Source organism: Notamacropus eugenii, chromosome 5 (genome assembly GCF_028372415.1).
Source record: "Notamacropus eugenii isolate mMacEug1 chromosome 5, mMacEug1.pri_v2, whole genome shotgun sequence".
NCBI lineage: Eukaryota > Metazoa > Chordata > Mammalia > Diprotodontia > Macropodidae > Notamacropus > Notamacropus eugenii.
The window spans coordinates 171,502,374-171,514,934 of NC_092876.1; the positions used below are offsets into that span (position 1 = coordinate 171,502,374).

Sequence of the window (12,561 nt, forward strand, 5' to 3'; positions counted from 1 at the left end):
CAGAAATCTATCTTGCCCTACAGGAAAGTAGAAGAGAAGGGGATAAGGGAAGGGGGGGTGGTAGGAAGGAGGGCAGACTGGAGGCAAGGGTAATCAGAATATATGCTGCCCTGGAGTGGGGTGAGGAGGCAGATGGGGAGAAAATTTGAAATTCAAAATTTGGTGGAAGTGAATATTGAAGACTGAAAATAAATAATTTTTTAAATAAATATTTTTTTAAAAAGAAATTAGCCTAACATTTCACACAGGAAAGTCCAAATGATGATAATTGCCTATTTATAGATGGATAGAACTGCTTCATTAAATACCATGGACAGATCTTACAGGTGGATAATGAAGTGAACTTGGAATTGAATAGGAGTAGCAATTTGGGCTCGCTAGCATTTTAAAAACTATAAGACATTTTCAATGACCCTAAGCTTCTCCCTGAAGCAAGCCCATCTTTTTTTTATATACGTATCAAGAGTCTTCCAGTTATACTAAATGGCTACAAAATGTGGAATACCCCAATCACCAAAGAATCAAAATTCCAAAGGAATCACTCAAAAAGCAATAAAGATATGTATGGTGGGCATAAATAGTTTGCAGCCTCCAAGGAATGATAACTATCTAGAACAGAAGTCATGAAATAAGAGTAAAGGATAATAGGTGGAGCTAAAATGGTGCAGTAGCAAGAAGCAATGCAGTTGAGCTCCCATCCACAAAACTCCTCCATACAAATCTAGAAAATACATCACCCCAAGCATGATGGGTCAATACAGAAAAAGTCACCATGAATCCTTCATCCAAACCTGGCTGGATATAGACAGACAGATAAGAGAGGTTTTTTGAACTGGGAATGGAGTTGAAGGAGGGGCACACCAAGCATGAAACACTCCAATGCCCCAAGCGAGGGTATGTAGCAGAATGAGAGGAGGTTTCAGACCATACTGGACCACCACAATTGAGACAGGTTCCAACGGGCAGCACTGTCACCCACTATGTGAGTCACAGATCCAGAGCAGAATAAGAAGGGAAACTGAGTACAGAGGTGACATCCTGTAAATGGGGGCCTTCAGCAGTGTACTGAAAAAAGAAAGAAGTTCAGAAACAAGTAGGAGTGGTTAGGCAAAAATTCCAAGATCAGAGCATATAACATCTCAGTTCCAGTATCTAGTCCAGCCTACAGAGAAATAACCAGGGCAGGAATCCAAGACCAAAGAAGAGCCTACAGTTCCGTCATGTTGAACCAGAATAAATTCCTAGCTGACTAATAGGGACTGAGTCCAACAGCAGTATATAGTTGTTCTGACTAAAACCCAGGTCAAGAACTTGCAGAGATTTGACCAGGCGGGGCACCAATCAGACTTTGCCCTAGATCAGACCACTCTGAGAGTACAGAAAGCTTGAAAAACTGAAGCTTGTCCCTGAGATTCTGGAATAACAAAACTCAACACCCAAGAAAGCAGCAACAGGACTGACCCAGACCTCTCTTCAAAGTGTGGCAGAGTCCAACACAAACATCAAGTCCCAAGCCAGGAGGTAGGCTGGAAGACTAGGTAAACAAATAAAAGAATCCCATCAGAAAGAGCCATTATGGTAGCAGTGCCACTCAGGACACAAATGCAGAAGAAGAGAATAGATCCAAAACATCTGTAAGAAATGTCTCAGATCAAAACACAGCTGTGGCATAAACAACTAGAACTGGAAGAAATGGGTTTGTTTGGTTTTTTGGGTTTTTTTGTTTTTTTTTTTTTTGGTAAGAGATAAAAATGTTTTTATAAAATAATGAGAATGCTAAAATAAAAAATGGCAAACAAATGGGAACTATAGAAGAAAATAATTGCAAAAAGAATCAATTAAGTTTGGCAGAACGGGTACAAAACCTGACCCAAACAATGAACTCCCTGAAAATTAGACTGAACCAAAGAGAAGCCAATGACACTATAAGACAACAAGAATTATTAAAACAAAGTCAAAAGAAAAGTTAAAGTGTCTTATATAAAAAACTACTGACCCGAAAAATAAATTGTGGGGGGAAAATTAAGAATTACTGGACAATCTGAATGCCATGATTATAAAAAGAGCCTAGACATCATATTTCAAGAAATCTTTTTTTTAACTGCCCATGTTTCTTACTTAGAATCAGAGGGAAATATGAAAGTAGAAAGGATCCACCAGTTCTGAAAGAAACCTTCAAATGAAAACTCCTCGGAACATCATAGCCAAAATCCAGAGCTTCCAGGTTAAAGAAAAAATGGTACAAGCAGCCAGAACGAAAAAATTCAAGTACCAAGGAGCCACTGTCAGGATCACACACAATTTAACAGCTACACTTTACAGGAAGAAAAACCTTGGAAAACAATATTATAGAAGGCAAAGGATAGGGACTTATAGCCTTGAAAAACTTACCAAGCAACAATGAGTATTATGCTATAGAGGGAAAAATAAACTTTTCATGAAATAAAGGACTTCTAAATATTTCTGTGAAAAAAGACCAAAGTTGTGTAGAAACTCTGAAGTTCAAACACAGGAGTTAAGAGAAAAATAAAAAGGTAAACATGAATGAACTGTGAGTGATAAGAAACCAAAGGATAAACTGCTTATACTCAAATATGGGGAGATGATGCATGTGTCCATCTGAGCCCTATCATCATCAGGGGACATAGAAGGAGTCTAATTAGACAAGACCCGGGTTTTGTTATATCTTAAAAATCCTAAGAGAAGAATGGAAAGAGAGAGAGAGAAAGAAAGAATATACTGAGGAAGAGAGGGAAGGAAAGCAGGGTTAGAGAAAATTATCTCACATAATTAGGGTACACAAATAGACATGTACACAAACAAGAAGGAGGAGGGAGTGGGGAAAGCAGCTGACACTTCAACATCACTTTCATCTGAACTGATTAAAGGAAGGAAGAATACACATGCACACACAGTTAGGTACAGAAATAACATTTCTTTCAACATGAAACAAGGAAGGGAATTAGAGGGAGGACAGGTTAGGAGAGAGATTAGTCCTGGCAAAATAAAAGTTGGGAATGGATGAACAAATTATATTATATAAATGTGATGGAAAACTGTTGTGCTGTAAGAAATGATAAAGGGAATGATTTCAGAGAAATCTGGTAAGATTTGTATGAACTGATGCACAGTGAAGTGGACAGAACCAGAACATTTTATACAATGATAATAATATAATAAAGGCAAATAACTTCGAAAAAAGAACTCTTATAGCGTAATGACCAACCATAACCCCCGAAGACTAATGATGAAACATGCTACCCATCTCTTGATGGAAAGGTGAAGGACTTAGAATTCAGAATGAAACTTTTTTTAAAACACAGACAATGTAGAAATTTGTTTTGATTGACTATATATTTTGTGATGGAGTTTGTTTTTCTTTAGTTTTCAGTTTAGGCTGGGACGATAAGACTTTTGTTGATTGAAAAAAATAAAACATAATCTTTTTAAAGATTTAAAGAATTTAAAGAATAATAGATGGGGGTAGCAAGGTGGCACAGTGAGTAGAGTACCAGCCCTGGTGTCTGGAGGACCTGAGTTCAAATCCGGCCTCAGACACCTGACACACTTACCAGCTGTGTGACCTTGGGCAAGTCACTTAACCCCAATTACCTTACCCTTCCCCTTCCAAAAAAAAAAGAATAATAGATGGGTAACAGGTATGCTATATTGATAGCTCCATAACGTCAAAAGATCTGGAGAATGGTCCCTGGTACAGTGGATGAATCACTCCATGGAAGATTTATGGTAGGACATGGAAAAGAATTGCACCAGGAGAAAAGGCATAAATGGGACAGGATATGCTTGAGTTAAAAAGAGTACTGACCTAGATGAAATCATATATCCACTAAAAGTCTAGGAGACCCATCCTGGCCTATTTTCAGATACAGAATCAACTGTTTAATATTGTATATTACTGACTTCTGTATTACATGGGCCATATCTTTTCAGATGAACATTTTATCATTATTCCTTCCTCTTTTCTCTTTTCCCTCTGCTAAATCTAAAATGTGAATAGCCACTGTAAGATTTCCAAGGATCAGAGTTCCATTTATAGTCTGTCTTACACAGACACACGCACACATACACACACACACACACAAAAGTATACATGCTCAATGAGTGTTAATAGAGTATTGAAAGTATGGCAAAGTAAAGCTAATTGGCTATCTCAAAATTTAACCGAAAGAATAGAACTTAGAATAGAGAGGCTAGCCTCTTAACCCCTCAGAAGTCCCTGTGGCATCATCTGCTTTAATAGGCATCTCCTTTGTTTCTCCATGATTCCATGAAAACATCTCTAGTTCCTTTGGCACCAATATTTTGCTTTGTGTAAGGAGTGGAACAGACGCACAGAAAAGGATTTTCATACGACTAAGTAAACAAGTGCCTCTTTCCCTTGTACTAATAAAAATAGCTAATAAAAAGAGCCAACTTTTCCTGTCCATCATCCTAACCCATACTCCTTTGAGAATGTCATCAGGAGCCTTTAAATGACTTGTTTTCCATAAGGAGGAAGTGGCTCCTGCTTCTGGGTACCAACAGTCCTAACTGAGGCCAAGGAAGTTGGAAGTGAAATGTGTAATTCAATTCAACCAACATTCATCCACTACACATATAAAGGAAGAGGGAAGGAGCACCTCTTTTCTGATGCATGACCTAATTTCTCTTTTTTTTGCTACCTTGCCCCAAATTTCCCTTCCATGTGTTTCAAATCTGAAAAAAAAAAATACAATAAAAGAAAAAACTCTCAAAAAATATATAGGATTTTTTTTAAAAATCTGGGTTTATAATGTGGTACAGTATTTTATCTAGACTTAACTATTATAAAAGAAATTTTGCCAGAACTTAGCACAGATATAGAATACTATATTTACTCATGATAATGATAATCATTAAGAGACTCCTGTTTTACAATTCATTCATTTCTTGTATTTAAAATGCCACCTTATACCTTGCTTTAAAATTAGCATTTATTAAGTGCATACTAGGCAGCAGGATGTAAAGAAAAGAACACTGGTCTTGGAATCTAAAGAGCTGAGTTCAATTCCTGGTTCTGCTACTCATCTAACTGTGTAAATATGACCAAGTCACTTAACCCCTCTGAGCCTCAGTTTCCTCATCTATAAATTCAGGATTACAAAACACATTAAGTACAGCACAGAGTTGTCCTGAGGATCAAATGTGATAATGGATGTAAAGCACTTCATAACACTAAAACTCTAAATGCTCTCTAAATGAGTTGTTGTCATGACCTTGCCCTGTACAACTGAGGTTTGATTATAAATGTATTAATGACAGTATTATGAAATGGCATTGCTCAAGGCAACATTATATAGGACACACCTGTATCCTCTCAGTCTTTCATTAGTTAGCCTGCCCACATGATTAAGAATCAATTCTCAATAAGACGAGCCTTCTCAAAGAGCAATCCATTAAAAGATACCTGTGTAACCAAGAAACTAGAATAATTCATGAAGAGGTCAAACCTGGGTTTGGGCTGGTTTCCATTTTGTCCAAACCTGTCATTATATCAATATGGGGAATGTCCTGGCATGGAAACTCCTTCTACTAACACAAATGGGAAATTCCTTTGTAATGTATTATAATCTTACAGTGATGAAGCTTTGAAGTGATACTGCCATACGAGAAAGCTATTTGGAACTGTACCACAAAAGTAATTAAATTGTATATATCCTTCAATCTGGCAATACTGCTAGTAGGCCCATTACCCAAAGAGATCAAAGAAAGAATCTGAAAAGGACCCATATGTGTAAAAACATTTATAATGGTTCTTTTATAGTTTTAAAGAACTAAGAAATAAGAGGGTGCCTATAAATGGAGGAAGAGCAAAATCAATTATGGCATATGAATATACTGGAATATTGTTGTTCTGTTGTACTGTTCAGTCACTTCAGTTCTGACTGTTAGTGACCACATTTGGCGTAGTTTCCCATTTTCTTCTCCAGTTCATTTTACAGATGAGGAAACTGAGGCAATCAGGGTTAAGTGACTTGCCTAGGGTCACACCGCTAGTTAGTATCTGAGGCCAAATTTGAATTCAGGTCTTCCTGATTCCAGGCCCACTGCTCTATCCACTGAGCCCCTTAGCTGCCTCCTAAGAAACAACAAATAGGACAATTTTGGAGAAACCTGAGAAAATTGTATAATTTGAGGAAGAGTAAAGTGAGCAGAGTCAGAAGATCAATTTACACAATAACACTGTAAAAACAAACAACTTCAAAAGCTGAAGAACTCTGATCAATGTAATGATCAACAAGAGGTTCAACTCCAGAGATCCACTAATGAAGCATGCTACCCACCTCATGACAAAGAAATTATTAACCAAGAGTTTAGAATCAGATATAATGTGGGAATTTGTTTTGCTTGACCATGCATATCTGTTACAAGAGTGGGATGGAGTAAATTGGGGAAAAAAATAAACAGACTTAGTTTAGGAAAAAAAATTATTATAGACTTTGAGAGTTGCCTGGGTCACTAAAATGTAAGGTGACTTACCCATGGTTTCATAAGTTAGAAGCAGAACTTGAATCTAGGCCATCCTGACTCTAATAACAGTCCACTATCTACTACAATACCATGCCTTTCAGCATTTGATTTACTGAAATGATATGGAGAGTCAGCAAATATTAAGGAAAGAGTACTAGTAATGGAGTCAGGCAGATCTGAGTGCAAATCTCTTCTTCCAACACCTGGGAGCCCAGAGAAGTCATTTAATCTCTCTACACCTCAGCTTCCACCTCTATATGACGCAGATAATATTAGCCCCCCTTCATAAGATGTTGGTATCAGATGAGATAACTTATGTAAAGCACTATGTAAGCATAAGTCATCATTACTAAAGTTAGATACCAGAGTCCTAAAAATCAACAATAACGTTTTCAGTCCTCCAAAATTTTTCATTGCATGCCACTTAAATACACAAAGAATCATGAAGTCCTAGCACGAGAATGTTCGCCTAGATGAGAGGTTCTCAAACTTTCTGTAAAGGACCCCTTTACACTCTTAAAATTACTTAGGACCCTCTAAAGAGCTTTTGTTTGGGGGGGATTATATTTACCAATATTGACTGTTTGGGAAATTAAAATGCCTTAGTATTATTACAAAAAATAATTTTGACCTCACAAGATCCCCTGAGTCCACTGACCACACGAGGACCACTGACCTAGTCCAAGGTTTCTTAACTTTTTTTCTGTCCTCCAGCAGTCTGGTGAAGCCTAAAGACTCTCAGAATAATGTTTTTAAAAGCATAAAATAAAATACATAGGAAACCAAAAGTTACTGAAAATAACGATGTGATTTTTTTTCTCATTCAAGTTTATAGATTCCTTGAAATCTATTCACAGATGTCTTCAGGGTACATGGAGTCAATTTAAGAACTCCTGATCTAGTCCATCTCATAGATAAATGTCTTCTACAGCACTCCTCCAAAATGGTTATTTACCTTCTGCTTTAACACCCCCAATGACTAGAAACTCATGTTCTCCTGAGGAAGTCTACTCCATTCAAGCATTAAGGACTATCACATTCCCACATAATCTAAACTCCTGTGTCACTTGGTACAGCCTCCCCATCTGCCCCACCTTGTACGCATCCCTAACAATATGACTTCCCCAACATTCACCTGACCTAGCACCAACTGTGAGTTTCTTCATGTTCTAGTTTTCTGATCTTTCCTTCGCAAACTATTTGTGTAGTTTATATGTATATGCTCCTTACAGAAAATGCTACCACAAATTCCAGCATTACCTTTGGCCCCTGTTTGCAATGGAGCTCAAGCATTCATTTTCAGGTAATCCAGCAGATGGCAGAAGAGGACAGATGCTGAACTGAAAAGGGGTTGCCTTACCTTTCACATAGGTTATCTTCTTCATGATGGTTTCCTGAGCTTGGCGCAGAGTCACTATCACAATGCCTCCAACTTTACCATAACCCCAGACCACAGCTCCAGCTGGTTCTTTCTGCAACACCATGTGATCACCAATGTAGGAAGCAAAACGAAAATTAACACCTAGGAGGCAGAATAATTCCATTAGAGAGATTACAACCTAAAAAAGCAGATAAACAATGAGAATAGATATTTAATCCCACAATCTCATACTTATTCCTCCTAACAAGTAAATAGCCTAACCGGAATATGTATCAACACAATACATCAAATGCAGGTGAGCAATGTTGAATTCCCAAAGAGTCCACTGCCATCCAGGCATCTTCCTACCCTCATTCCATTCAGTTTACAGCTTGCTTTACCCCCTTACTCTCTATGCTTCTATGCTGAAAGAATGCCTCTTTTTCCTACCACTAATTGTCTCCTGTTACATACTTACAAATGGGAATTTATAAATGCCTTCTCCTAATCTCTCCTACATTATCTAAGGTTTCTGACACCCCCAGTGACTGAGTCTAGATGTCAGAGACAAATGCTTTATTCATTGTTTTATTCCTCCACAGCACCAAGCAAAATTTCTGAGCTTAATAAATATGTATTGAATTAGCAAACTAAAGAAGTATACATTTATCCAATGTGTTCCTTTCTTCTGGTTTTTCTCTTTTCTATGTTTGCTCTTTACCAATGATGAACTTTCCTCAAACTATTCACTATGACTTCTTGACATGCTGGGGGTCCTGAAGTGATCACTCCTAAGCATTTATAGATGTCTGTCAGAGAAACTATCTTAAAGTATTATCTTAATGGTAAATATAGAGACTGAGGCAAAGATGAAGTCTGAGAGAAAAAGTATGACCACAAATCCTTAGTATAAATTCACTATTTCCCAAAATTAAACTGACAAAAGGACAAAAAAGAATGTAGTTGAAAATGTAGATTCTGTCCTAGAGATTCACTAACAAGACCGAACAAAAAACTCGCTTTAACAAGACAATTCCTATTTTTTAACACTAAGCCTATATTGAAGTGTTTTATTAATAACAAATTTACAATCTAAATCATCTCAGTAATATGTCCATCAAAATGCAGCTAGAAATAGTACTTTGTTAAGTCACATTCTAATCATTACGCGAGAATAAAGATATTGATATTTTGTGACCTAAAGACAAATGATGAACAGGAGAGATCAGAATTAAATGAAGATGGAATTTTCCTTTCCAGGAGCTACAAATAATCTTGCAAGGTTCTTTAGATGATACCTATTGCAGTATCACAGTCAAAGCAGTCACCCACATACTCTGAGTGGACAGTCACTCTCAGCAACAGCCCAATCATTAAGGTCTCTCCTATTTATAATGAACCAACCTAATCCTATAGGGCTGCTGGGCTAGGGACAGTTAGCAAAATGCACCAAGAACAGAATACAATATCCCAGTGATTGCATAACCATATAGGCAGTTTGCCAAAAGTAAGGCATATGTGTGGGAGGTCCTTGTCTGGGGTAGGTGCTTCATACTGAACAGAAATGATAACCAGGAGCAGAGGAGTTAGGTGGGGAGAAAAGGAGTGAATTTGGGGGAGATGAAATACAAAAGAACACTTGCTGCGTATAAGCCCAAAGAAGAAACTCAGCAAAGAAATGAGAGCAAGTTGTAACACAAAGGCAGAAGAGAGCTTTCCAACTCAATCCATCATCATCAACAAACTTTTTTGAGTACAATCATGCACAACTCTGCAACAGATCTGAGAATCATTAAATTCATAGAGCAAGGGAGAACTTTAAAAATTATCTACCTTTCATTTGATAATGTGAAAACTGAGGCCCAGAGAAGTCATGTGACTTGCCTGAGGTCACAAAACCATAGGTCATGGCAAAGAAAGAAACCCAGGTTACAGAACACTTTCCAGTTCACTGCTCTTCTCAAGGGCACCACACTCTATATCCTGAGGTAAATAAAGGAGACAACATTCCTTGTCTTCAAGGAGTTCAGATTCTAAAACTGACACATGACAAAGGCACATGGAGGAACATTACCATGGTTAATTCCTTTATTTTTAACTTCTTCTCTTTGTATCCCTAGCCTTTCTTTCTTTATATCCCGTGGTGCCTTGCACATTTTTTTTTCAGACTTGTGAATTTCATTGTGTGAAGAATTCCAAGTTAGGAAACACTATCAATGCACATCTACAGCTGTTCAGCACTTTAGAATCCAGAGTTATCCGAGGTACTAAAAAGTTAGTTGACTTGCCCAGGATTCTCATGATTGATATGTGTCAGAGGAAGAGCTTGAACCCAGGATGTCCTAACAAACATCCAAACTGGTCTTCCATCCATTACACCACATTGCCTCTCACCTTGCAACATAATAGGGCTCTTAATTACGATCTCTATGCAAATGAATCATAGATTCATATATCCAGCCCCAGTATCTCTCCAGAGTTTATTGCAGTCTATCAGCCATTTTAAAATGGGTGCCTCCAGGATACCGCACACTCAACATTTCCAAATTAAACTTATTAGCTTCCCCCCAAACCTACTCCTCTCTCAAACTTTTCCTGCTTTCTGTTGAAAGTAGCACCATAACATATAAAACCTGGGAGTTATCTTTGATTCCTCACTGTTTCTCATCCCACGTAGACAATCAGTTGTCAAATCTTGACATTTAAGCCTCCCCATCTCTGGAGAATCCATCTCCCCTTCTCTCTACTCACATAGCCACCACTCTAGTTCAGACTTTCATCATCTTTTTGCCTATGCTATAGTAATGACTTTTTAATTAATTGGTCTCTCTCTCTGCCTTAAGTCCCTCCCTATCCATTCTCTACATATCTGCCTTTCCTAAAACGAATATGTGACCATGTCTCTCCCCTATTCAGTCAATTCCAATGATTCCCTATTGCATCAAAGATAAAATATAAACTCCTATGTTTAACTTTTAAAGCCCTTCAAAACCTGGCCCCAACCTCTTTCTAGACTATATATTACTTCTCTTGTCAGACTCTAAGATCTAGCTGTGCTAGCTTCTTTGCTCTTTGTAATTAGCAGTTAACCTAGAGAGTTGATATCATGCTTCACATATATCTCTCAAATCAGGTTAAGAGATATCAGGGACTTTTTGCCCCACGCACAGTTGGTGACAGGATTGTTTGTCCTTACTAGGCCAGGAATACCTAATCCCTCTCCCCCCAGGGGATCTTCACATAGCATTCATTCTTCCATTTTCCCACCTTTGTATCAGCGATCTCCCATTTGTAGAATGTACTTTCTACCCTCCCTTGCATCAGAGAATCCCTCACTTCCTTTAAGACACAGATCAAGCCCCATCTTCTATACAGTTTATCTTGAGCTCCTCAGTTTAAACGTCCTACCTCCCTAACTGCCTTGTTTTTTATCTACTTTGTTACATACATTCATTCTCTCTATATTTATATTACATGCTGTCCTCCCTGAGAGTATGGAGTGTTTATGTTTGTATCCTCAGCAAGTACAGACGAACCTGGCACCCAGTAGGTACCTAATAAATGTTCCTCGATTGATGCTTTTTTGATTACCCAGGATCTGGACAGAAATAAGAAGACATTCTTACAATAGGGCTTTTTTTTATTGCTGTCAAATGCATATACTCAAAAAAGCCCTCCCCAACATTTCTATTATTTGCAACTTTTTTAAGTTTTTTCTTCTTTTCTCGTGGGGTTGGCAGTAGAAAGCATGAAGTGCTGTCTTCAACTGGACTGAGGGAGAAGGGGGAGATAAAGGGGAGAAGATAACATGTAAAATAGCGATAACTGAAAGAAAAATAAAGACGGAGGCGAAGTAAGAGGCCAGACGAGAAAGAGAGGAACAGAGTCCTGATCAATCCCTCATGAGGGGAGTGCCCTTTTCCCTGGGGTCTTTAGTTCCAGGGGCCTCGGCACTGCTCCCAGGGCAGAGTTAAGCGGCCACGGACGCGACTCAGGCCCATCTTACTCATAAAAAGGAGGGGACTGACACCGCAGGACAGGACCAGATGCCGAGCTCCCCAGTCATCCAGGTTAGGTACCACTGGGCCCCAAGTCCCGCGTGCGCCTGGATGTTCTGGGCTTGTGGCAGGCAGGCTCCGTTTGTCAGCTCCCCAGGAGCCTCGCAGAGGCAAAAGTCACTCCTGACGGACGGGGGGAGGGGGCGAAGTTTTACCCAGCTACCACCAACCCTGGAAATGCAGTGGTCAGGGGTCCGCTACTACCCACGAAAGCCTGCGATCACCAGCGCCTCCTCCCAGGCCGGCCCTCAGCGGCCCCTTCAGGTCAAGGCCGGGGAAGGGCCTTCTCAACCCTTCTGGCCCCGGCGGAGGGCCGGGCCTGCGGAGGAGGCTCCGGGAGCCGCAGCGGGCCGAGGGCCAAGGCCAGGCCCCGGCCCGGCCCCCACCTCACCTGCTCCGCCGCCCCCGCAGGCCCCCAAGAGCCACGGCAACAATAGCAGCGCCCGCAGGCCCGAGGCCCCCGTCATAGTTCCCAGGCACCCAGGATATGCCCCTCAGGGTTTGGGGCGGGGACAGTGTGAGGCTCGGGGCGGAGACGGTGAGGTTGGCTGGGGCGGGGCTTAGATGAGGGCGGGGCCCAGCCCCACCCCAGCCTCTTTCATCTTCAGTACATGAAGCGGCTGGTGGCTCTGC

At 39.7% G+C, this 12,561-nt stretch overlaps 1 protein-coding gene across 1 annotated transcript in view; it reads right to left on the reverse strand.

Moving 5' to 3' along the window:
* SIAE (sialic acid acetylesterase) overlaps window positions 1–12,437 on the reverse strand; it is a 43,519-nt gene extending 31,082 nt beyond the window's left edge. The window contains exons 1-2 of the mRNA XM_072611424.1: window positions 12,320–12,437; window positions 7,871–8,032 (exon numbers count right to left, since the gene is read on the reverse strand). Of these exons, the coding sequence (XP_072467525.1) occupies window positions 7,871–8,032; window positions 12,320–12,395 (238 nt within the window). The 5' untranslated portion in view covers window positions 12,396–12,437. The remainder of the gene's footprint in view (window positions 1–7,870; window positions 8,033–12,319) is intronic.
* Window positions 12,438–12,561: the final 124 nt, after the last annotated feature.